This window comes from Gymnoscopelus microlampas (assembly GCF_963454915.1).
Source record: "Gymnoscopelus microlampas genome assembly, chromosome: 22".
Taxonomy (NCBI): Eukaryota; Metazoa; Chordata; class Actinopteri; order Myctophiformes; family Myctophidae; genus Gymnoscopelus; species Gymnoscopelus microlampas.
Window position 1 is genome coordinate 43,819,380 of NC_139959.1, and position 27,977 is coordinate 43,847,356.

The 27,977-nt window shown below is 43.6% G+C and overlaps 1 protein-coding gene and 1 long non-coding RNA gene across 2 annotated transcripts in view; one reads left to right on the forward strand and one right to left on the reverse strand.

Annotated features, from left to right (window-relative positions):
• Positions 1-27,977, reverse strand: part of LOC311039183 (uncharacterized protein) — a 396,442-nt gene that overhangs the window by 33,740 nt on the left and 334,725 nt on the right. Inside the window, exons 3-12 of the mRNA XM_084048852.1 lie at positions 16,980-17,135; positions 15,919-16,032; positions 15,253-15,408; positions 14,176-14,286; positions 13,554-13,709; positions 12,514-12,627; positions 9,756-9,911; positions 8,668-8,781; positions 8,031-8,186; positions 6,991-7,104 (exon numbers count right to left, since the gene is read on the reverse strand). Of these exons, the coding sequence (XP_083904978.1) occupies positions 6,991-7,104; positions 8,031-8,186; positions 8,668-8,781; positions 9,756-9,911; positions 12,514-12,627; positions 13,554-13,709; positions 14,176-14,286; positions 15,253-15,408; positions 15,919-16,032; positions 16,980-17,135 (1,347 nt within the window). The remainder of the gene's footprint in view (positions 1-6,990; positions 7,105-8,030; positions 8,187-8,667; positions 8,782-9,755; positions 9,912-12,513; positions 12,628-13,553; positions 13,710-14,175; positions 14,287-15,252; positions 15,409-15,918; positions 16,033-16,979; positions 17,136-27,977) is intronic.
• LOC311039195 overlaps positions 15,713-27,977 on the forward strand; it is a 124,552-nt gene continuing 112,287 nt past the window's right edge. The window contains exon 1 of the long non-coding RNA XR_014600135.1: positions 15,713-15,891. This is a non-coding gene — a long non-coding RNA (uncharacterized lncRNA). The remainder of the gene's footprint in view (positions 15,892-27,977) is intronic.

Here is a 27,977-nt window from a genome sequence, read left to right on the forward strand (position 1 = left end):
GGTCATCTGTGATGAGCACGTTTAGGAAACGTCGCATTTTCATTTTGGCTGCTGTCTCGTTAAACCCAGCTGCGGGTGAATATTATATTATATATATTATAGTATTATTATATTCCCCACGTAAACGCTACGTTCACGTTCATCAAAATATATCGAATATCATTTTTAAAATGGTTATATGGTTACTTCATTCACAAACTGCACACATAGTATTCTCTCAAGAACAGATTCTGCTCTGCGTTGGAATCTGTCGGGGAGGTTCGTCATAACGTGTACGCACTGGGCGTGCCTTCAGATCCCAATCAAATGTAGTGGGCGGGATTCACCCACGTGTCCGTCGATCCTTCCCCACTCGAAACTAACCGAAACTAATTTAACAATAGCGTCCGCGGAGCAGACAAAACCTTCTTCTTCTTTGTCTTTCGGCTGCTCCCGTCAGGGGTTGCCACAGCGGATCATTCGCTTCCATCTGGCTCGGTCCTCTGCATCCTCCTCCATCACGCCCACTGCCTTCATGTCCTCCTTCACCGCGTCCATGTACCTTCTCTTCGGCCTTCCCTTCCTCCTCTTCCCTGGCAGCTCCATCTCCAGCATCCTCCTCCCAATGTACTCCCCTTCCCTTCTCCGCACACGTCCATACCACCTCAGTCTTGCCTCTCTCACTTTCTGTCCCAGCGGCTCCACGTGAGCACTTCCCCTTATGTACTAATTTCTGATCTTGTCCACTCTCGTCACTCCCAGACAGAAGCGCAGCATTTTCATCTCTGCCACCTCCAGCTCCGTCACCTGCCTGCTGGCCAGTACCACAGTCTCTAGTCCATACAGCATGGCTGGTCTCACGACACTGCTATAGACCCTTCCCTTCACTCTCGCTGGTACCATTCTGTCACAGATCACCCCAGTCATCCTTCTCCACCCGCACCACCCCGCCTGCACTCTCTTCTTCACCTCCCTGCCACAATCTCCACTACTCTGCACCGTTGACCCCAAGTATTTAAACTCGTGCACTTTCGGTACCTCCACTCCCTGCATCTTCACCCCCCCTCCTTCCTCCCTCTCATTTACACACATGTACTCTGTCTTGCTCCTACTCACTCTCATCCCTCTTCTCTCCAGTGCGTGTCTCCACTTCTCTAGGTTTTCTTCTACCTGCTCCCTGCTCTCACTACAAATTGCGATGTCGTCTGCAAACATCATTGTCCACGGGGCCTCCTGCCTGACCTCATCTGTCAGCCTGTCCATCATCATGGCGAATAAGAATGGGCTGAGGGCCGACCCTTGATGCAATCCCACCCCGACCTTGAAACCCTCTGTCACTCCCACTGCACACTTCACCACCGTCTCACTACCCTCATACATGTCCTGTACTACTCTCACATACTTTTCTGCCACTCCTGACTTCCTCATACAGTGCCACAGCTCCTCTCTTGGTACCCTATCGTATGCCTTTTCTAGGTCTACAAATACACAGTGTAGCTCCTTTTGTCCTTCTCTATACTTCTCCATCAACATTCTCAGGGCGAACAATGCATCTGTTGTGCTTTTCCCTGGCATGAACCCATACTGCTGCTCGCTGATGTCCACCTCTGCTCTCAATCTGGTCTCTACTACTCTTTCCCAGAGCTTCATGCTATGGCTGATCAGCTTTATACCCCTGTAATTGCTGCAGCTCTGTGCATCTCCCTTGTTCTTAAAAATGGGCACTAGGACGCTTTGCCTCCACTCCTCTGGCATTTTCTCATTGGCCAAGATGTTGTTGAACAATCTTGCCAAAAAGTCCACTGCTAACTCTCCTAGGCAACTCCAGGCTTCCGCTGGTATATCGTCTGGTCCTACCGCCTTCCCTCTCTTCATTCCCCTCATAGCTGGTTCACTGCCTCCGCACTGTCTGTCCTCCTCTCTCGCTCATTTTCTTCATTCATCAACTCTTCAAAATACTCCTTCCACCTTCCCATCACACTGTCCTCACTGGTAAGCACCTTGCCCTCCTTATCCTTTATCACTCTAACCTGCTGTATATCCTTCCCTGCCTGGTCCCTCTGTCTAGCTAATCTATATAAGTCCTTTTCTCCTTCCTTGGTTTCCAGCCTCTCATACAACTCACTAAATACCCTTTCCTTTGCCTTTGCCACCTCTCTCTTCACCTCCTGCCGTGTCGCCTTGTATGCCTGTCTACTCTCTTCATCTCCCATCCTATCCCACTTCTTCTTCGCCAACTTCTTCCTCTGTACACTTTCCTGCACTTCCTCATTCCACCACCAGGGCTCCTTTTCTTGCTTCCTTTTTCCTGTAGACATGCCAAGTACCTTTCTTGCTGCCTCCCTCATAACTTCTGCTGTGGCTGGCCAACCTACCGGCAGCTCTTTTCTCCTACCTAACGCCTGTTTGACCTCCTCCCTGAACTCCCCACAACAATCCTCTCTCTTTAGCTTCCACCATTTGATCCGTCGCTCTCTCTTCCCTCCCTGGACTTTCTTCCTCTTGGCCTCCACTGTCATTCTACAGACCACCATCCGGTGCTGTCTAGCTACACTCTCTCCTGCAATCACCTTGCAATCCCTAACCTCTTTCAGACCACCCCTTCTACATAGGATATAGTCTACCTGTGTGCTCCTCCCCCCACTCTTGTATGTTATCCTGTGCTCCTCCCTCTTCGTGAAGTATGTATTCACTACTGCCATCCTCATCCTTTTTGCAAAGTCTACCACCATCTAACCTTCTACATTTCTCTGCTTGGCACCATACTTTCCTATCACCTCCTCATCTCCCTTGTTACCTTCTCCTACATGCCCATTGAAGTCTGCTCCAATCACAACTCTCTCCCCTGCGGGTATGCTCTCTACCACTTCATCTACCCTGCTCCAGAATTCTTCTTTCTCTTCCATCCCACATCCCACCTGGGGGGCATATGCGCTAATGATATTAAGTATTAGCCCTTCCCTCACAAGTTTCACAGCTATCACTCTGTCTGATATTCTCCTCACTTCTACCACTCCACTAGCATACTCCTCCTTTAGGATTACTCCTACCCCATTTCTTTTCCCGTCCACCCCATAGTAGAGGAGTTTGTACCCTCTCCACATACTCCTGGCCTTACTCCCCTTCCACTTGGTCTCCTGCACGCACAATATGTCTACCTTTCTTCTCTCCATCATATCCACTATCTCACCCCCTTTGCCAGACATGGTGCCAACGTTCAGGGTTCCTACCCTCACCTCCTCCCTCCTCCCCGCTCTCTTCTCCCTCCTCCTCTGGACATGCTCCCCTCCTCTTCTTTTCTTTCTACCTACAGTAGCCCAATTTCCACCGGCGCCCTGCTGGTCTGCGACGCCGGAGGCGGTCGTTGTTAACCCGGGCCTCGACCGATCCGGTATAGAAGCCTGTATCCTGATCCGCATAGTTTATTTGGCATAGGTTTTACGCCGGATGCCCTTCCTGACGCAACCCTCCCCATTTTTCCGGGCTTGGGACCGGCACTCTAGGAGTGGCTGGAGCAGACAAAACCACGGAAAGATATTCACATTTCAACTTACTCTTTCATCATAGAAACAAGTGGGCTTATAACCAAAACCATCCATGTTCTCTGGGAGAAGTGGTGTTAGTGTTCCGTGTAGAAATATTGTTAGTGGGAATGAAAACATAGTCGCACCACCGGAAGTGATGCGCTGAAGGCAGACCAAAACCCTGGTTTCCTTGCGCACGTCAAGGAAATTAGAAAACAAGGAAGGGACAGCCTAAGGGGCGGGCCGACGCCATTGCTTGCATAGCAGACGCCATTGATGCGCATGGGAGCCAAAACTGGAACAGGAAGTTTGGTGAAATACTATGAAGTCTATGGCAGCCATCTGGACCAGCTTGTGAACAAACACTATTTCTGAACGATTGTGTCCTTTGTCAGATAATCGGTTCAGGAATGTAAAAGAAGACATATCACAGGTTTTTATCCAATCAATTCGGATTCTTTTTAGCACACTGTATAATTTTATTGAGGCATCTAAACAGCGGCATGTATCGTCCATAGACTGTATAAAAATCGTCTCTGGCAGTGTTGCCAGAAATAAGCAATCAGGTCTAGGAAAACAAGCCCAAAAGAAGCACCGGGTGCCAGGGGTCTTCAACGTTTTCCCAAACTGATGGGGAGATGGAGCAGGGACCCCCTACCCTACCTCGACCCCATATATTGTATAATTATGTATACAATTGTGTTTCATAAACATACATGATATTTTGCATCAATACTAAGCTATTAAAAATAATAGACAGATTAATATATTCGTGCTTTTATATTAAACAAACATGTACAGGGTACAGTGAGTAGGGTGGCCGCACTGCCATTTATAAACATACTTTATTAACCGAGAACAACAATCTATCAATTGCACAATAATCATGTATACAAGCTATTCAAAATGGACAGAATCATTTATAGATATCATCATTTATTTAATACATAAATGTGGAAAATGTTTTTAAAAAATATATGAAGACAAATGGATATTTAAAAAACATATATATATATCAAATATTTGTATATATATGTATGTATAATTTATTTTTATTTTTATTGTCTAATCAAGCAACAATTCTGCGGACCCCCTGCAGTACCTCGCGGACCCCCTAGGCGTTGCGGACCCCTGTTGAAGACTTGCACTAGGCCATTATGAGCACTTTAAACCTTTACTGTATACATTGAAAATAGCCGATCTACAAGCTCACAACGCGTTGTGAGCTTGTAGATCTGCTATTTAAAAAAAAAATCTTGAACTAAAATGTGAAATATTGAGGATTTTTGAAACACTAACAACACAAATCTGGTACTTTCAGATGGGGGTTAGGGACGAATACATATTAATTTGAGGGTCCATGACATAAACATATTTTTTTAATTGTGAAGCCCAAGTCCAAATAATCAACTACACTTTAGAAAAAAGCCCATAAAACCGCAACCCGCAACTACCAATATTTACAAGCAACTTCACCGAAAAATAAGCCCAAAGTCGCTTATAATAAGTGGACATGGCAAAACTGGTTTCTGTCTCGGCAGTATCGCCTACTTTGTGCTCTTTAGATAGCTCAATAAACTTATACAGTGGACAAATTGAAAAGCAACCCAGCAGAAAACAATGTGTGATATGTCTTCTTTTATTTTCCAGAAGCAATTACTTTACAAAGGTCTCAGTCATTCAGAAATATATTTTGTTCATGAGCTGATCCACCGGGCTCTCATTAACTCCAACGCATTCCACTGAACTCACGGCTGCAGTCTGGCTCCCATGGTGCGACGAATCTGCCGGCTGGAATTGCATGATAGCGAAAATGACGTAGATGACCCTACCTTTTTAGCGGCGCTAGAGCGGATATTAGCCCTCTATACCTGGCTTTTGCGTCAACGTTCTGATTGGTCAGGCTCGCCAACGTTCTGATTGGTCAGGCTCGCCAACGTTCTGATTGGTCAGGTCCGTCAACGTTCTGATTGGTCAGGCTCGCCAACGTTCTGATTGGTCAGGTCCGTCAACGTTCTGATTGGTCAGGCCCGTCAAGGTTCTGATTTGTCAGGCAAGGGGACTATTCATGACATCACTATGATGTCAAGGTTTATTTTTTATTTCCTCATGTTTTTTTTGTATATATTTTTATTTTCTCATGCTTTTCCCCCTTCTTTTTTTGTATGTATTTTTAACGGCGATGGTCCTGCTCTATACCTGGCTTTTCCGTCAACGTTCTGATTGGTCAGGCCCGTCAAGGTTCTGATTGGTCAGGCCCGTCAAGGTTCTGATTGGTCAGGCCCGTCAAGGTTCTGATTGGTCAGGCCTGTCAAGGTTCTGATTTGTCAGGCAAGGGGACTATTCATGACATCACTATGATGTCAAGGTTTATTCTTTATTTCCTCATGTTTTCTTTTGTATATATTTTTATTTTCTCATGCTTTTCCCCCTTATTTTTTTGTATGTATTTTTAACGGCGATGGTCCTGCTCTATACCTGGCTTTTCCGTCAACGTCTGATTGGTCGGGCCCGTCAACGTTCTGATTGGTCAGGCAAGGGAACTATTCATGACATCAATATTATATCATGAATACAAAATTAGATGGTTTATATAAACTGTAAAAGTCCGGAACATAAACACTCTGGGTACAGCTTATAAATTGTATAGATTATTTCATAACACATACATATCTGGTACCACATTTATACACACGCAAAGTTTATTTTTTAGGTACCCACTCTATCAGCTATGACAGATCAGTTTTTGCCACTTACCTTGGAATGCATTTGGTGAATCGCTTCCAATGGCACTATTTAGTGCCACTGGAAGCCTTGAAATAAATTTACAGAGATTTAATATTGTTTCTCTAGTAGAAACACATCTATGACAAAATATATCAAAGGCGCCGCTACCTTCACACAGGTGTGATTTTTTAAATATATCTTGGCGCACGTGTGCTATGTTTTCTTCCGCCCAGAGCCAACTGACAGAGTAACAAACAGCAGATGTCGCTGTTTGTCCTTTTCAGTTGGCAGTCTGGGTTCCCAGATTGCACACATAACAATCTATAGCTAAACATTGGACAGGGAGGACACACTGTTATTAGACTCTATGTCTTATTTTTCAGTTAAATGTGCACATGTGCGATGAGAGAGTGCTGTCTAGCCGAGACCGATAGATTGATAGATAGATGGCAATACTTTTGTACTTTTACTAAAGTAAATTCTGAATACCAGACTTTTAGTTGTGCCACACAGTGGCTGATTGGCCACACTACACATTGAAATGAAATGAAATATGTCTAGGAAATAACACACCAAGTACAGTGCAATTCAGGTCTGTTTTACTAAGTATAGAGGGTCTAAGTGGTTACACTGAAGTGATAAATTCAATTCTCCGGCACACCTGGGCTTGCATCTAGACAGACTGATGGACAGACAGACAGAAAGACAGACAGACAGACTAACAGAGTATAGTGTATATCGTATAGGAGGATTCACATACTTTGTGTCTGAAGGTTCAGGTTCATTACTGAAGTCAGGAGCTCTTCCTTTAGACCGGTCACTCTGCATAGACAAACAGCTGGCTGCTGAAGACTCTGGTCTGTGGTGAACACTTCTGGAATCATACAAATGTTTCTACTATTATCATGTGAACGATATGCCATTTGTTCAAGTATGAAAGAGTAAGATTATTGGGTTTAGGCTCCTTGACATTGCAGCAACAAACAATAGAAGAATAGTCGAAAATAGGACTAAAACAGTACAATGACAGTAGCACAGATACATGGACGGACAGACAGACAGACAGATAAATATTCCATACATGATGTCATAGATACGACATGCACACAAGCAACCTGTCTGTAGTTCAGCTTCACCACTGAACACTACATTGACATTTGCATGACTTCATTCACAAACTGCACACATAGTAACTTACAATCTATAGCTAAACATTGGACAGGGAGGACACACTGTTATTAGACTCTATGTCTTGTTTATTCAGTTAAATGTGCACATGTGTGATGAGAGAGTGCAGTCAAGCCAAGAGCAACTTGGGACTCCTGAATCCATGCCCTCCACACTCTCCTATCTAGCATCAGGGTCTTGAGCAGGGTCTCGATCGATAGATCTTGATCGATAGATGCCACAGGCCCACTGTTGTTGTAATCCGTACCAAATAATATCGCCAGAAAGGGAAAACCTCCGAATACCTCTGCCACAAATTCCCCACAACGTGTCACGGTTGTGATATCCAGCTATTCATTTACTAACCATCTGTTCCACTGTGTGTTGGTCCCCCCCCCACCCCCACACTATTTTCAACACTAATGCCTGCTGCAGTGCTGGGACACATCTGATCTGACTGTCATCAGAGTTCTTGAGTTAGAGAAAACCTTCAAATAAATAAATAGACACATATTCACACATGACACAGACTGTTATAAGACAAAAGCATAAACATATTCAGAGGTTTGTCAGCGGTTTTCAGCTGTAAGGCTTGTTAATTAACCCACTTGTCTCGTAGGAGGATTCACTTACTTTGTGTGTGAAGGTCCAGGTTCATTACTGAAGTCAGGAGCTCTTCCTTTAGACCGGTCACTCTTCAGGGACACACGGCTGGGTGTTGGAGACAGTTTGTCAGGTCCCTTCCCCTCTCTCCCCACAGACTGACTCATCTTTACGTCTTTATTAAACCTGTCAGGGTTACAGTCAATGAAATAGATCAGAAAAAAAGGAAATACTTTTACTAAAGTAAATTCTGAATACAAGACTTTTACTTGTGCCACAAAGTGGCTGAATGGCCACACTACACATTGAAATGAAATGAAATATGTCTAGGAAAGAACACACCAAGTACAGTGCAATTCAGGTCTGTTTTACTAAGTATAGAGGGTCTAAGTGGTTACACTGAAGTGATAAATTAAATTCTCCGGCACACCTGGGCTTGCATCTAGGCAGACGGACGGACGGACGGACGGACGGACGGACGGACGGACGGACAGACAGACAGACAGACAGACAGACAGACAGACAGACAGACAGACAGACAGACAGACAGACAGACAGACAGACAGACAGACAGACAGACAGACAGACAGACAGACAGACAGACAGACAGACAGACAGACAGACAGACAGACAGACAGACAGACAGACAGACAGAGGATTCACATACGTTGTGTCTGAAGGTTCAGGTTCATTACTGAAGTCAGGAGCTCTTCCTTTAGACCGGTCACTCTGCATAGACACACAGCTGGCTGCTGAAGACTCTGGTCTGTGGTGAACACTTCTGGAATCATACAAATGTTTCTACTATTATCATGTGAACTGTATGTCATTTGTTCAAGTATGAAAGAGTAAGATTATTGGGTTTAGGCTCCTTGACATTGCAGCAACAAACAATAGAAGAATAGTAGAAAATAGGACTAAAACAGTACAATGACAGTAGCACAGATACATGGACGGACGGACAGACAGACAGACAGACAGACAGACAGACAGACAGACAGACAGACAGACAGACAGACAGATAAATATTCCATACATGATTTCATAGATAGGACATGCACACAAGCAACCTGTCTGTAGTTCAGCTTCACCACTGAACACTACATTGACATTTGTACCACTTCATTCACAAACTGCACACTTAGTAACTTACAATATATAGCTAAACATTGGACAGGGAGGACACACTGTTATTAGACTCTATGTCTTGTTTATTCAGTTAAATGTGCACATGTGTGATGAGAGAGTGCAGTCAAGCCAAGGGCAACTTGGGACTCCTGAATCCATGCCCTCGACACTCTCCTATCTAGCATCAGGGTCTTGAGCAGGATCTCGATCGATAGATCTTGATCGATAGATGCCACAGGCCCACTGTTGTTGTAATCCGTACGAAATAATATCGCCAGAAAGGGAAAACCTCCGAATACCTCTGCCACAAATTCCCCACAGCGCGTCACGGTTGTGATATCCAGCTATTCATTTACTAACCATCTGTTCCACTGTGTGTTGGTCTCCCCCCCCCCCCATACACTATTTTCAACACTAATGCCTGCTGCAGTGCTGGGACACATCTGATCTGACTGTCATCAGAGTTCTTGAGTTAGAGAAAACCTTCAAATAAATAAATAGACACATATTCACACATGACACAGACTGTTATAAGACAAAAGCATAAACATATTCAGAGGTTTGTCAGCTGTCTTCAGCTGTAAGGCTCGTTAATTAACCCACAGTCTCATAGGAGGATTCACTTACTTTGTGTCTGGAGGTCCAGGTTCATTACTGAAGTCAGGAGCTCTTCCTTTAGACCGGTCACTCTTCAGGGACACACGGCTCGGTGTTGGAGACTGTTTGTCAGGTCCCTTCCCCTCTCTCCCCACAGACTGACCCATCTTTGGGTCTGTATTAAACCTGTCAGGGTTACAGTCAATGAAATAGATCAGAAAAAAGGAACGCACGCACGCACGCACGCACACGCACACACACACACACACACACACACACACACACACACACACACACACACGGGTGAGTGTGCATGTGAAATCAGCTCATGTTAAACCCCACGTGCACACTCAATGTGTTCCTCGCTCATGCATGAGACATTTTAAACCAGAAGTGATTTTAAAAGTATGTTTTTTTTTTAGCTAAATGTAATGTTTTGAGCTGTTCTTTTGTTGTTCCACCCAGAATAGGGATGCTAGCTCACACTAAGATTTGGTGGCCTCACTGTAGTAACTGAGGACCCCCTAGGGGTCCCAGACCCCCTATTGAAGACCCATGCAGTAAAGGAATGTGATACAAATTAAAATGCTTATATTCAAGCCATCATGAATTAGAATGAATGGTTATAATTTGTTATGTTTGGTTACATAAACATAGTTGATATGAGTCACATGTCTCTTGCTATAACACCAGTAAACATAGATCTATAACACCAGTAAACATAGATCTATAACACCATTAAACATAGATCTATAACACCATTAAACATAGATCTATAGAACCATTAAACATAGATCTATAACACCAGTAAACATAGATCTATAACACCATTAAACATAGATCTATAACACCATTAAACATAGATCTATAGAACCATTAAACATAGATCTATAACACCAGTAAACATAGATCTATAACACCAGTAAACATAGATCTATAACACCATTAAACATAGATCTATAACACCATTAAACATAGATCTATAGAACCATTAAACATAGATCTATAACACCAGTAAACATAGATCTATAACACCATTAAACATAGATCTATAACACCAGTAAACATAGATCTATAACACCATTAAACATAGATCTATAACACCATTAAACATAGATCATTAGAACCATTAAACATAGATCTATAACACCAGTAAACATAGATCTATATATTATTAATATGACGTGTTACCAAACGGCAATTAATTAATACATTATTACAATTAACCAAGTTACTTTTGGCGTTAACAACCATGGGTTACATAAACACCATAAACAACCCCCCCCCCCCCCCTGCACATCAACACTGAATGTAACAGTAATGAACAAAATACAACACAAGAAGAAGGCCAGTAAATGTGTGGTAGGACCCAGGTTGGACTTCCCATGCTTTTGTCTCTGTGTCATGTGTCCTAATAATGATCTTATTCATTTAATGCGTCTTGTTTTTGTCTATTTGTAACAAGATATGAAGTATAAACAATACTGTCCTAAACACCTCAGTGCAACTGTCCCAGAGACACATACTCCTTATGTAGCTGACAATACATATTATAGAGACAGTGTAGGAGAGACAGACAGTAGGGCAGCTGAGAGACAGACAGTGTAGGAGAGACAGACAGTAGGGCAGCTGAGAGACAGACAGTGTAGGACAGACAGACAGTAGGACAGCTGAGAGACAGACAGTGTAGGAGAGACAGACAGTAGGACAGCTGAGAGGGAGACAGTGTAGGACAGACAGACAGTAGGACAGCTGAGAGACAGACAGTGTAGGAGAGACAGACAGTAGGACAGCTGAGAGGGAGACAGTGTAGGAGAGACAGACAGTAGGACAGCTGAGAGGGAGACAGTGTAGGACAGACAGACAGTAGGACAGCTGAGAGACAGACAGTGTAGGAGAGACAGACAGTAGGACAGCTGAGAGGGAGACAGTCTAGGAGAGACAGACAGTAGGACAGCTGAGAGGGAGACAGTGTAGGACAGACAGACAGACACACGCAAAGTTTATTTTTTAGGTACCCACTCTATCAGCTATGACAGATCAGTTTTTGCCACTTACCTTGGAATGCATTTGGTGAATCGCTTCCAATGGCACTATTTAGTGCCACTGGAAGCCTTGAAATAAATTTACAGAGATTTAATATTGTTTCTCTAGTAGAAACACATCTATGACAAAATATATCAAAGGCGCCGCTACCTTCACACAGGTGTGATTTTTTAAATATATCTTGGCGCACGTGTGCTACGTTTTCTTCCGCCCAAAGCCAACTGACAGAGTAACAAACAGCAGATGTCGCTGTTTGTCCTTTTCAGTTGGCAGTCTGGGTTCCCAGATTGCACACATAACAATCTATAGCTAAACATTGGACAGGGAGGACACACTGTTATTAGACTCTATGTCTTATTTTTCAGTTAAATGTGCACATGTGCGATGAGAGAGTGCTGTCTAGCCGAGACCGATAGATTGATAGATAGATGGCAATACTTTTGTACTTTTACTAAAGTAAATTCTGAATACCAGACTTTTAGTTGTGCCACACAGTGGCTGATTGGCCACACTACACATTGAAATGAAATGAAATATGTCTAGGAAATAACACACCAAGTACAGTGCAATTCAGGTCTGTTTTACTAAGTATAGAGGGTCTAAGTGGTTACACTGAAGTGATAAATTCAATTCTCCGGCACACCTGGGCTTGCATCTAGACAGACTGATGGACAGACAGACAGAAAGACAGACAGACAGACAAACAGAGTATAGTGTATATCGTATAGGAGGATTCACATACTTTGTGTCTGAAGGTTCAGGTTCATTACTGAAGTCAGGAGCTCTTCCTTTAGACCGGTCACTCTGCATAGACAAACAGCTGGCTGCTGAAGACTCTGGTCTGTGGTGAACACTTCTGGAATCATACAAATGTTTCTACTATTATCATGTGAACGATATGCCATTTGTTCAAGTATGAAAGAGTAAGATTATTGGGTTTAGGCTCCTTGACATTGCAGCAACAAACAATAGAAGAATAGTAGAAAATAGGACTAAAACAGTACAATGACAGTAGCACAGATACATGGACGGACAAACAGACAGACAGATAAATATTCCATACATGATGTCATAGATACGACATGCACACAAGCAACCTGTCTGTAGTTCAGCTTCACCACTGAACACTACATTGACATTTGCATGACTTCATTCACAAACTGCACACATAGTAACTTACAATCTATAGCTAAACATTGGACAGGGAGGACACACTGTTATTAGACTCTATGTCTTGTTTATTCAGTTAAATGTGCACATGTGTGATGAGAGAGTGCAGTCAAGCCAAGAGCAACTTGGGACTCCTGAATCCATGCCCTCCACACTCTCCTATCTAGCATCAGGGTCTTGAGCAGGGTCTCGATCGATAGATCTTGATCGATAGATGCCACAGGCCCACTGTTGTTGTAATCCGTACCAAATAATATCGCCAGAAAGGGAAAACCTCCGAATACCTCTGCCACAAATTCCCCACAACGTGTCACGGTTGTGATATCCAGCTATTCATTTACTAACCATCTGTTCCACTGTGTGTTGGTCCCCCCCCCACCCCCACACTATTTTCAACACTAATGCCTGCTGCAGTGCTGGGACACATCTGATCTGACTGTCATCAGAGTTCTTGAGTTAGAGAAAACCTTCAAATAAATAAATAGACACATATTCACACATGACACAGACTGTTATAAGACAAAAGCATAAACATATTCAGAGGTTTGTCAGCGGTTTTCAGCTGTAAGGCTTGTTAGTTAACCCACTTGTCTCGTAGGAGGATTCACTTACTTTGTGTGTGAAGGTCCAGGTTCATTACTGAAGTCAGGAGCTCTTCCTTTAGACCGGTCACTCTTCAGGGACACACGGCTGGGTGTTGGAGACAGTTTGTCAGGTCCCTTCCCCTCTCTCCCCACAGACTGACTCATCTTTACGTCTTTATTAAACCTGTCAGGGTTACAGTCAATGAAATAGATCAGAAAAAAAGGAAATACTTTTACTAAAGTAAATTCTGAATACAAGACTTTTACTTGTGCCACAAAGTGGCTGAATGGCCACACTACACATTGAAATGAAATTAAATATGTCTAGGAAAGAACACACCAAGTATAGTGCAATTCAGGTCTGTTTTACTAAGTATAGAGGGTCTAAGTGGTTACACTGAAGTGATAAATTAAATTCTCCGGCACACCTGGGCTTGCATCTAGGCAGACGGACGGACGGACGGACGGACGGACGGACGGACGGACGGACGGACGGACAGACAGACAGACAGACAGACAGACAGACAGACAGACAGACAGACAGACAGACAGACAGACAGACAGACAGACAGACAGACAGACAGACAGACAGACAGACAGACAGACAGACAGACAGACAGAGTGTATATTGTATAGGAGGATTCACATACTTTGTGTCTGAAGGTTCAGGTTCACTGAAGTCAGGAGCTCTTCCTTTAGACCGGTCACTCTGCATAGACACACAGCTGGCTGCTGAAGACTCTGGTCTGTGGTGAACACTTCTGGAATCATACAAATGTTTCTACTATTATCATGTGAACTGTATGTCATTTGTTCAAGTATGAAAGAGTAAGATTATTGGGTTTAGGCTCCTTGACATTGCAGCAACAAACAATAGAAGAATAGTAGAAAATAGGACTAAAACAGTACAATGACAGTAGCACAGATACATGGACGGACGGACGGACAGACAGACAGACAGACAGACAGACAGACAGACAGACAGACAGACAGATAAATATTCCATACATGATTTCATAGATAGGACATGCACACAAGCAACCTGTCTGTAGTTCAGCTTCACCACTGAACACTACATTGACATTTGTACCACTTCATTCACAAACTGCACACTTAGTAACTTACAATATATAGCTAAACATTGGACAGGGAGGACACACTGTTATTAGACTCTATGTCTTGTTTATTCAGTTAAATGTGCACATGTGTGATGAGAGAGTGCAGTCAAGCCAAGGGCAACTTGGGACTCCTGAATCCATGCCCTCGACACTCTCCTATCTAGCATCAGGGTCTTGAGCAGGATCTCGATCGATAGATCTTGATCGATAGACGCCACAGGCCCACTGTTGTTGTAATCCGTACCAAATAATATCGCCAGAAAGGGAAAACCTCCGAATACCTCTGCCACAAATTCCCCACAACGTGTCACGGTTGTGATATCCAGCTATTCATTTACTAACCATCTGTTCCACTGTGTGTTGGTCCCCCCCCCACCCCTACACTATTTTCAACACTAATGCCTGCTGCAGTGCTGGGACACATCTGATCTGACTGTCATCAGAGTTCTTGAGTTAGAGAAAACCTTCAAATAAATAAATAGACACATATTCAAACATGACACAGACTGTTATAAGACAAAAGCATAAACATATTCAGAGGTTTGTCAGCGGTTTTCAGCTGTAAGGCTTGTTAATTAACCCACTTGTCTCGTAGGAGGATTCACTTACTTTGTGTGTGAAGGTCCAGGTTCATTACTGAAGTCAGGAACTCTTCCTTTAGACCGGTCACTCTTCAGGGACACACGGCTGGGTGTTGGAGACAGTTTGTCAGGTCCCTTCCCCTCTCTCCCCACAGACTGACTCATCTTTAGGTCTTTATTAAACCTGTCAGGGTTACAGTCAATGAAATAGATCAGAAAAAAAGGAAATACTTTTACTAAAGTAAATTCTGAATACCAGACTTTTACTTGTGCCACACAGTGGCTGAATGGCCACACTACACATTGAAATGAAATGAAATATGTCTAGGAAAGAACACACCAAGTACAGTGCAATTCAGGTCTGTTTTACTAAGTATAGAGGGTCTAAGTGGTTACACTGAAGTGATAAATTAAATTCTCCGGCACACCTGGGCTTGCATCTAGACAGACGGACGGACGGACGGACGGACGGACGGACGGACGGACAGACAGACAGACAGACAGACAGACAGACAGACAGACAGACAGACAGACAGACAGACAGACAGACAGACAGACAGACAGACAGACAGACAGACAGACAGACAGACAGACAGACAGACAGACAGACAGACAGACAGACAGACAGACAGACAGACAGACAGACAGACAGACAGACAGACAGAGTGTATATTGTATAGGAGGATTCACATACTTTGTGTCTGAAGGTTCAGGTTCATTACTGAAGTCAGGAGCTCTTCCTTTAGACCGGTCACTCTGCATAGACACACAGCTGGCTGCTGAAGACTCTGGTCTGTGGTGAACACTTCTGGAATCATACAAATGTTTCTACTATTATCATGTGAACTATATGTCATTTGTTCAAGTATGAAAGAGTAAGATTATTGGGTTTAGGCTCCTTGACATTGCAGCAACAAACAATAGAAGAATACTAGAAAATAGGACTAAAACAGTACAATGACAGTAGCACAGATACATGGACGGACAGACAGACAGACAGACAGACAGACAGACAGACAGATAAATATTCCATACATGATTTCATAGATAGGACATGCACACAAGCAACCTGTCTGTAGTTCAGCTTCACCACTGAACACTACATTGACATTTGTACCACTTCATTCACAAACTGCACACTTAGTAACTTACAATATATAGCTAAACATTGGACAGGGAGGACACACTGTTATTAGACTCTATGTCTTGTTTATTCAGTTAAATGTGCACATGTGTGATGAGAGAGTGCAGTCAAGCCAAGGGCAACTTGGGACTCCTGAATCCATGCCCTCGACACTCTCCTATCTAGCATCAGGGTCTTGAGCAGGATCTCGATCGATAGATCTTGATCGATAGATGCCACAGGCCCACTGTTGTTGTAATCCGTACCAAATAATATCGCCAGAAAGGGAAAACCTCCGAATACCTCTGCCACAAATTCCCCACAGCGCGTCACGGTTGTGATATCCAGCTATTCATTTACTAACCATCTGTTCCACTGTGTGTTGGTCTCCCCCCCCCCCCCATACACTATTTTCAACACTAATGCCTGCTGCAGTGCTGGGACACATCTGATCTGACTGTCATCAGAGTTCTTGAGTTAGAGAAAACCTTCAAATAAATAAATAGACACATATTCACACATGACACAGACTGTTATAAGACAAAAGCATAAACATATTCAGAGGTTTGTCAGCTGTCTTCAGCTGTAAGGCTCGTTAATTAACCCACAGTCTCATAGGAGGATTCACTTACTTTGTGTCTGGAGGTCCAGGTTCATTACTGAAGTCAGGAGCTCTTCCTTTAGACCGGTCACTCTTCAGGGACACACGGCTCGGTGTTGGAGACTGTTTGTCAGGTCCCTTCCCCTCTCTCCCCACAGACTGACCCATCTTTGGGTCTGTATTAAACCTGTCAGGGTTACAGTCAATGAAATAGATCAGAAAAAAGGAACGCACGCACGCACGCACGCACGCACGCACACGCACACACACACACACACACACACACACACACACACACACACACACACACACGGGTGAGTGTGCATGTGAAATCAGCTCATGTTAAACCCCACGTGCACACTCAATGTGTTCCTCGCTCATGCATGAGACATTTTAAACCAGAAGTGATTTTAAAAGTATGTTTTTTTTTTAGCTAAGTGTAATGTTTTGAGCTGTTCTTTTGTTGTTCCACCCAGAATAGGGATGCTAGCTCACACTAAGATTTGGTGGCCTCACTGTAGTAACTGAGGACCCCCTAGGGGTCCCAGACCCCCTATTGAAGACCCATGCAGTAAAGGAATGTGATACAAATTAAAATGCTTATATTCAAGCCATCATGAATTAGAATGAATGGTTATAATTTGTTATGTTTGGTTACATAAACATAGTTGATATGAGTCACATGTCTCTTGCTATAACACCAGTAAACATAGATCTATAACACCAGTAAACATAGATCTATAACACCATTAAACATAGATCTATAACACCATTAAACATAGATCTATAGAACCATTAAACATAGATCTATAACACCAGTAAACATAGATCTATAACACCATTAAACATAGATCTATAACACCAGTAAACATAGATCTATAACACCATTAAACATAGATCATTAGAACCATTAAACATAGATCTATAACACCAGTAAACATAGATCTATATATTATTAATATGACGTGTTACCAAACGGCAATTAATTAATACATTATTACAATTAACCAAGTTACTTTTGGCGTTAACAACCAGGGTTACATAAACACCATAAACAACCCCCCCCCCCCTGCACATCAACACTGAATGTAACAGTAATGAACAAAATACAACACAAGAAGAAGGCCAGTAAATGTGTGGTAGGACCCAGGTTGGACTTCCCATGCTTTTGTCTCTGTGTCATGTGTCCTAATAATGATCTTATTCATTTAATGCGTCTTGTTTTTGTCTATTTGTAACAAGATATGAAGTATAAACAATACTGTCCTAAACACCTCAGTGCAACTGTCCCAGAGACAAATACTCCTTATGTAGCTGACAATACATATTATAGAGACAGTGTAGGAGAGACAGACAGTAGGGCAGCTGAGAGACAGACAGTGTAGGACAGACAGACAGTAGGACAGCTGAGAGACAGACAGTGTAGGAGAGACAGACAGTAGGACAGCTGAGAGACAGACAGTGTAGGAGAGACAGACAGTAGGGCAGCTGAGAGACAGACAGTGTAGGACAGACAGACAGTAGGACAGCAGAGAGACAGACAGTGTAGGAGAGACAGACAGTAGGGCAGCTGAGAGACAGACAGTGTAGGACAGACAGACAGTAGGACAGCTGAGAGACAGACAGTGTAGGAGAGACAGACAGTAGGACAGCTGAGAGGGAGACAGTGTAGGACAGACAGACAGTAGGACAGCTGAGAGACAGACAGTGTAGGAGAGACAGACAGTAGGACAGCTGAGAGGGAGACAGTGTAGGAGAGACAGACAGTAGGACAGCTGAGAGACAGACAGTGTAGGACAGACAGACAGTAGGACAGCTGAGAGACAGACAGTGTAGGAGAGACAGACAGTAGGACAGCTGAGAGGGAGACAGTCTAGGAGAGACAGACAGTAGGACAGCTGAGAGGGAGACAGTGTAGGACAGACAGACAGTAGGACAGCTGAGAGACAGACAGTGTAGGAGAGACAGACAGTAGGACAGCTGAGAGGGAGACAGTCTAGGAGAGACAGACAGTAGGACAGCTGAGAGGGAGACAGTGTAGGACAGACAGACAGTAGGACAGCTGAGAGGGAGACAGTGTAGGAGAGACAGACAGTAGGACAGCTGAGAGGGAGACAGTCTAGGAGAGACAGACAGTAGGACAGCTGAGAGACAGACAGTGTAGGAGAGACAGACAGTAGGACAGCTGAGAGACAGACAGTGTAGGAGAGACAGACAGTAGGACAGCTGAGAGAGAGACAGTGTAGGACAGACAGACAGTAGGACAGCTGAGAGGGAGACAGTGTAGGAGAGACAGACAGTAGGACAGCTGAGAGACAGACAGTGTAGGAGACAGACAGTAGGACAGCTGAGAGACAGACAGTGTAGGAGAGACAGACAGTAGGACAGCTGAGAGACAGACAGTGTAGGAGACAGACAGTAGGACAGCTGAGAGACAGACAGTGTAGGACAGACAGACAGTAGGACAGCTGAGAGACAGACAGTGTAGGACAGACAGACAGTAGGACAGCTGAGAGAGACAGACAGTGTAGGACAGACAGACAGTAGGACAGCTGAGAGAGACAGACAGTGTAGGACAGACAGACAGTAGGACAGCTGAGAGACAGACAGTGTAGGAGAGACAGGCAGTAGGACAGCTGAGAGACAGACAGTGTAGGAGAGACAGGCAGTAGGACAGCTGAGAGACAGACAGTGTAGGAGAGACAGGCAGTAGGACAGCTCTCCTATGATTAAATATGTCACAAGGAGAACTTGAGAGAATAAATCATTTCCATTATAGGACAGATTGCAGAAAAAATAAAATTCTTTAACCACTTGAACCCCAGCATCCCTAGTTTGGGGGGAACATTTGCCAAACATAGCCGATCTACAAGCTCACAACTCGTTGCAAGAGATGTGATGTAGATGGATGAAGAACGCAAGTCTGTGCAAGTGTAGAGTGTTTAACTGAAGTGATGTTCATACATTCCAAACATTATCAAAGTATTCTTTAGAGAGAGAGAGAGACAGAGAGGGGGCGCAACATGTTGTAATCACAGAGAGTATAGGGTGGGGCTGAGTCTAACAGACACATTTCCTCTCTCTGTGTGTGTGTGTGTGTGTGTGTGTGTGTGTGTGTGTGTGTGTGTGTGTGTGTGTGTGTGTGTGTGTGTGTGTGTGTGTGTGTGTGTGTGTGTGTGTGTGTGTGTGTATGGTCTGCAGCAGGAAGGAAAGACAGCTTTCCTTGTAGTTTTAAACCACCAGTCCAGTGTTGTTTCTGATGTTGTAACATTACAACACACACACACACACACACACACACACACACACACACACACACACACACACACACACACACACACACACACACACACACACACACACACACACACACACACACACACACACACACAGAGAGTTAACAGGAAACACATTCTTGGCTGATAACTCTAAGGGGAGTTTCAGACCACAGTGAGGATTCTGCTTCATTTATGCTCCGCTGTATGACGGTATCACATGGCAACACATGTGACATGTTATGGAGTGTAAATAGCAGATCTACAAGCTCACAATGTGTCACAGATGTGACACGTTGTAAGCTTGTAGATCTGCTATTTTCAGTACTTGACAGTACTTGTACAAGTGAGCATAATCTGTTCTCTTTTACTAAAATGCTATTCTGTTCTCTGTCTATCCTTTCTGTTGTCAACCTTGTTTATAACTCACAGTCCAAGTATTTAACATGTTATTATTACTATAGTTAGTGTGGTTTTACAATAGAAAGAAATACACTTTCTACTCACTCTTTTCAGAAGTTTTAACAGCCAAATGTCCGTCTTGTGTCTGCGTGTCTCTTGTCCGCCATCTTCTCTCTCTCTCTCTCTCTCTGGGAACACAGACCAAAAAAATCCAACAAACAACTGGAAACGTTTTTTTTTCTCTCTCCCTCAGTGTCTGACTTATGAGGAGGGAGGGGTTTGTAGAGAGAGAGAGCGAGAGAGCGAGAGCGAGAGAGAGAGAGAGAGAGAGAGAGAGAGAGAGAGAGAGAGAGAGACACTGTCTCCCTCTCTCAGCTTGCACGTAATTTGACAAAGGATTAAAAAGTACAAGAAAAAGGTTAAAAAGTGGAAAAAGGAGAAAAGAAAAAGGACACAAATAATTTAAGAAACTGAGAAAAAGAAAAAGAAAAAAAAGATAATACAACTCAGCCAAAAGAGTATCAAAGTACATGATATGACAGTGTATGTTATACATGACATGACAGCGTATGTTATACAATTAAAGGCACAGAGAAAGCTTAACCCACAGTGTTCTCAAACACTTGAGGGGCCACCTCGAGCACGGGCTCCGTCACAGGAGACCACCTATCCAACAGGGGTTGCCTTACAAAAAAGCATGTGACAACAGGCCCCTGAAAGCAAACAACACAACAACATTTTGTGCCACATGTGTAGCACATTACCCAAGTCTCTAAGCCACTGCTGGAACAGAGGACTAGATTCAGATTTCCATTGTTGCAAAATTAAACGTTTGGCCAGCAGTGTGCACAAGGAGATGGCTCGACACTCAAGCCTCAGTAGTGGATCAGGCTCAATGTTTTTATTCAAAGCCTTTGAAATATAATCAAAAATAAGTGACCAAAATGTGTTTAGATTATTATTATTATTAATGTGAGAACAATGTCTTCATTATAACATGCTAACTTTCCTGGATTAGAAAACCTAATGTTCAGGTTCAGGTTCAGGTTCAAGTTTATTAGTGTCCCTGAGGGGCAAATTGGTTTGCAGCATATAGCATCAGTGCAGTACAACAACATTAAAACAGACAATAAAAAACAGTAAAAAACAGAACAGTAACACATCCGTAGCCGGTACAGAGAGTTCACATTAGGTCATAAAGAGCAAAGTGTAAGGTGCAATACAGTGCAGTGTACATGGCCATTGAAAAGGAATACGTGGACACAAGGAGACTGCTTGGTTCACGTAATAACTAAAGGCTATCTCCTCCTTGGCTTCTCCATAACAGAGTTCAGACTGCCGTAATGTTTCTATTAGCTTGGATTCCCCATCAATGGAGAATCCCTTAAGGGTCCATTTGGTTCCATGTGTACACTCTCAGAGTTACAGACCTGTAAGGGTCCATTTAGAACCTCCTCAAGGAACCCTGGTGGTCCCTGGACCACACTTTGAGAACCACTACTCTATGTGATCTGAAGCAATAGAAAATAAACGATTCTCTGACATAATTGGGGTGTTGACGCCCCCTAGTGGTCACTGTCACTCACTTCAGGACACATGTTGCCAATGTTGATGTGAAGAAGTGGTGAGCTGTAATCTATACATTTATACATGTTTTAAACTTTATAATATAACTTTATTTAACCCTCTAATGTTGATGTGAAGAAGTGGTGAGCTGTAATCTATACATTTATACATGTTTTAAACTTTATAATATAACTTTATTTAACCCTCTAATGTTGATGTGAAGAAGTGGTGAGCTGTAATCTATACATTTATACATGTTTTAAACTTGTATAAATGTATAGACTGGAGGGATGGTTTGGTCACGCCCTGATTGGCTAGTTGGTTGTTAGGCAACCGTTCTATTCATTCATTTATTTATTTATTTATTTTTCACCACATCTGTTGGAACCAAATGTGATTCTCATTTAAGCAACTATACTCTTCTTCTTCTTAGTACAGCAGCTTTAACACATTCAATCAGGGAACGCATCTGTGCCATTTTAGATTTGAGCTTAGCGGGACATGGGAAGTGGAGCATTGTTTGAGAGAGGAAATTAAGCTTTACTAAATGATTAAAAATGTTAAACGGCAGCGCCGATCCGAGCGCATTAATGCAGATTAACCGCACGTTAGTATTGCTCTTTTTGGTACCTTTGAGAAATCTCTGCAACTTCCAAGCGACAAGCTATTAGCCCGAGACAAGACAGTGGTACCCGCGACTTTAAGAGAGGGTGCTTTGAGCGTCAAGGGACCCTGGATACCGCCTTCCCAAATACAAAAAAGGTAAACAGGGTCCCGAAAGGGGCTAAATTGAGCTATGACCATTATTTAATACTCTGGCTGTTCAAAAATAGCAGATCTACAAGCTCATAGTGCGGCACTCTATGAGCTTGTAGATCTTCTATTTTTGAGAAATTGTGAAAACGTGTGCAGTCAAATATGTTGTTCCAGTGTTCCTCCAGAAGCACAGATTTGAGTTCCAAATGTTCGCTTTAAAAAACATATCTATTCAAGATTTGCACAAGTTTTCAAGATTTTTCGAAAATAGCCAGATAAAATCCAAAAATGCCAGAGATGCTTTCCCGGTCTTAATGGGTTAAGTTACTGTACTTTAAACGTTCATTGACCAATTCCTGAGAGTTGAACTTATTCTATAACCATGTCTACACAATAACACAGCATGTCAAACGTCTTACAGAACACACATAATATACCAAAACACATTACAAATACATCTACACAAACGGGAGCTCTTATTGGCCGTCTGAATCAGGATCAGAAGTTCCTCTGTAAACATTGTGCCTTGATTGCTCCTCCAGCCAAACTACTGTGTTCTGAACTGGATTCATTCACAAACTACTGTGTTCTGAACTGGATTCATTCACAAACTACTGTGTTCTGAACAGGATTCATTCTCAAACTACTGTGTTCTGAACTGGATTCATTCACAAACAATAACCACATCTTGTAAACACTTCAGAGTGAGGCTCCACCATCAGAACGTGTCCTTAATGTTATAACGATCACATTGATATCATTCAGTGAGTTGATGCACCAAAACTAACCTGTTTAACAGGAGAAAGAAGCACACACAATGTTTGAGTTGTTTTCAGACTTGTTTGCTCTCATCAGAATGAAGGTGAGCTTCCTGTCTGCAGGTAATAGCATCCCATGAGGAAGAACACGCTCTGATACTGCCCCCTACTGACCAAGCTGAATACTGATACTGATAAATTAACACGGCTCCCAAAACGATTTCAAAGCACAAAATAAAATAGATAAATCAACACAAAAATGTAACATTATGGGTGGGTCACAGTTCCATGTGTACACTCTCAGAGTTACATATCTGTAAGGGTGGCAGATCTACAATCTGGCAGAACAGAAACATAAAGCGTATAACTCAGTGTTTAACCCATTAAGGCCTGAGGTCCATCCTAATAGTTTATGTTTCTATAACAGTGGTCCTCAAACCTTTTCATGTCAAGGACCCCCATCTCCAAATATATTGTTCCAGGGACCCCCATCTTCAAATATGTTGTTCCATGGACCCCATCTCCAAATATATTGTTCCGGGGACCCCCATCTCCAAATATGTTGTTCCAGGGACCCCATCTCCAAATATATTGTTCCAGGGACCCCATCTCCAAATATATTGCTCCAGGGACCCCCATTTCCAAATATATTGTTCCAGGGACCCCCATCTCCAACTATATTGTTCCAGGGACCCCCAGAAGCAAAGATTTGAGTTATAAATGTGTGGAGGGAATCAGACCCTGGGCCCACTAGACCCAGATTCCCCAACGGAACCCCTTCAAGGTTTGCTAACACCTCTCCAGTTACCGGAATTTAACCTTTACTCCTACTTATGGCTTTATCTAGAATGGATAAACTCTGTCTCACAAGTTCAACCTAGAGGATGTATTCTCAGTAGATTACAAGTGGCTTCTGACAATGACTAGACTGCATTACTCAGAACTCAGGCATCAAATGTACTAGCTTCAGATGCTAGTACATAGTTTGCTCAACTAAACTGTCATAGTCTAGTTTAACACAATAGTAATAGCACAGTAAGTAGACTATTATGTAAGATGTAGTAGCACAGAGTACAGTAAGATGAAGTAGCACAGTAAGTTCTAGACAACTAGACTGTCATAGTCTAGTTTGCTCAACTAGACTGTAACTAGCTTCAGATGCATTGCTCAGAACTCAGGCATCAAATGTAGAATTAGATGTAATAACACTCAGTGACTTGAGACTACAGTACTATTGTCTCGGTGTCTTTCACCAACAGCTACGGGACACGACTGTTGTCGCATCTGCTTGAGCTTCAACATAAACTGTGACAGACCTCTAGCTTCACTCTGCATGCTCTGTGTTATCACCAAGCAGCTATAGAGCCCAGACACCTCTGTGACAGACCTCTAGCTTCACTCTGCATGCTCTGTGTTATCACCAAGCAGCTATAGAGCCCAGACACCTCTGTGACAGACCTCTAGCTTCACTCTGCATGTTCTGTGTCATCACCAAGCAGCTATAGAGCCCAGACACCTCTGTGACAGACCTCTAGCTACACTCTGCATGCTCTGTGTTATCACCAAGCAGCTATAGAGCCCAGACACCTCTGTGACAGACCTCTAGCTTCACTCTGCATGCTCTGTGTTATCACCAAGCAGCTATAGAGCCCAGACACCTCTGTGACAGACCTCTAGCTACACTCTGCATGCTCTGTGTTATCACCAAGCAGCTATAGAGCCCAGACACCTCTGTGACAGACCTCTAGCTTCACTCTGCATGCTCTGTGTTATCACCAAGCAGCTATAGAGCCCAGACACCTCTGTGACAGACCTCTAGCTTCACTCTGCATGCTCTGTGTTATCACCAAGCAGCTATAGAGCCCAGACAGCTCTGTGACAGACCTCTAGCTTCACTCTGCATGCTCTGTGCCATCACCAAGCAGCTATAGAGCCCAGACAGCTCTGTGACAGACCTCTAGCTTCACTCTGCATGCTCTGTGTTATCACCAAGCAGCTATAGAGCCCAGACACCTCTGTGACAGACCTCTAGCTTCACTCTGCATGCTCTGTGTTATCACCAAGCAGCTATAGAGCCCAGACACCTCTGTGACAGACCTCTAGCTTCACTCTGCATGCTCTGTGTTATCACCAAGCAGCTATAGAGCCCAGACACCTCTGTGACAGACCTCTAGCTTCACTCTGCATGCTCTGTGTTATCACCAAGCAGCTATAGAGCCCAGACACCTCTGTGACAGACCTCTAGCTACACTCTGCATGCTCTGTGTTATCACCAAGCAGCTATAGAGCCCAGACACCTCTGTGACAGACCTCTAGCTTCACTCTGCATGCTCTGTGTTATCACCAAGCAGCTATAGAGCCCAGACACCTCTGTGACAGACCTCTAGCTTCACTCTGCATGCTCTGTGTTATCACCAAGCAGCTATAGAGCCCAGACACCTCTGTGACAGACCTCTAGCTACACTCTGCATGCTCTGTGTTATCACCAAGCAGCTATAGAGCCCAGACACCTCTGTGACAGACCTCTAGCTTCACTCTGCATGCTCTGTGTTATCACCAAGCAGCTATAGAGCCCAGCCACCTCTGTGAGCAGAGCTCTGTGTCCTGCTCTTATGAGGATATGAATGAGAGCCACTCGGTGAGAAATGAACTTTGCCCCCGACCACCTTACTCAGTGATAAACAACAGAGAGATATCTTCACTGGGAAAATATCTTGAGAATGAAACTTAAGGCCGTGGACAGGGCCTGCCCCAACCTGTGTCTGTTAGAGAGAAGCTCTCAGACACAGGCTAGCTCCTATTATAATGTAGCAATTTGTATTACCAACCTTTACCACAAAATACAGGAAAAGGACAAAAAAACAGGATATCTTTCTCAGCTAATAAGGCAGTAGGGAGACAGACGTCGCACACAAATGAAGTTCAATGAAAAGGATTTATTAAGAAATAAGTTACACAAATAGAGAATAAAGTATTGAAGAGAGAAATGGCCACCGGGGGGGCTGTTAGCTGTATGTGAGAAAACAGATGTCTCTATGATGCAGAGTCCAGGAAGAGTCCGCCCAACCCAGGGCGACCGGGGGTTAAATAAAAACAACCCCTGTGGTGACATACTGTCATGACATGGCACTCTTCACCCCTCCCGTCCTGACAAACTCTCTACCCTAAAAGCACGTAGACACTTCCTGTCACGCACGACCGTGTCCGTCTGGCCCGTTATCAGCTCACACAGGCAGCATTGTGTGAGAAAGTGTGTGGGAAGTGTTTCTAATCAGTAAACATCTCAAAGCTGTGTTTCTATAAACTAAGCATTTGTTTTACATGTTTAATAGCCTCGATCTCCAAGCTTTTATTGTTTAGTTTTGCTAAAAAATAAAAGCCTGGACCAGCGCGTCGGTGTACCCGGTACAGGAAGTGTTTCATTTCCCCAACCAACCAGAGTGCAGTGGGCGTCGCTCGTAATGTTGTGTTCATAGACATATAAAGGTAGACGCCTCCTTCGGCTCTGAGGCATTGGTATCTCGGGCGCCATTTTCGCGTAGGCAAGCTGTAGGCAAGCTTCCTTGTGTGTCACAGAAGGGGGCGTTCGGTAGGCCAATAAGAGGCAGGTGGGGGCGGGACAACTCGATTCTGACAAGTCTTAGAAAAGACACACTGTGATTGGTCAGTAGTCAACGCGCTGTGAGCGCTGTGATTGGCCAGTAGTCACTTTGAGTGTCCGTTTGCCTACGCGAAAATGGCGGCCGCGATACGAGTTGCTCCAATGAACTGCAGAGGCCAATGAGGTATCTAGGTTTCTATATGGTTGTGTTGACGGGGCGGGGGCTGACGGACAGATCGGTGAACCAATGGGATCAGGCGCATTTTCTCTCCGCGCTGATTTTAAACCCGCCCCTCTATACACGAAAGCAGGAAGGCTAGTGCAGCCTCAGGGACGTGCACAGATAGACTCTAGGTGGTGCTAGAGCACCTGCCCTTTGCCCTCTTGACTAGAAGTGCCCTTTTTGTCAAGAGGGCCTAGGGGGTCCTCAGAGTTACTACAGGGGGTCCGCCAAATCTTTATGTGATATTTTTTCTTTTTAACATAACCACTCGAAACCATAGCATCCCTTTTCTGAGGAGAACTTTAGCCAAAAATAGCCGATCTACAAAAATAGCCGATCTCCAAAAATAGCCGATCTACAAGAAAAATAGCCGATCTCCAAAAAATAGCCGATCTCCAAAAATAGCCGATCTACAAGCCCACAAAAAAATAGCCGATCTACAAAAATA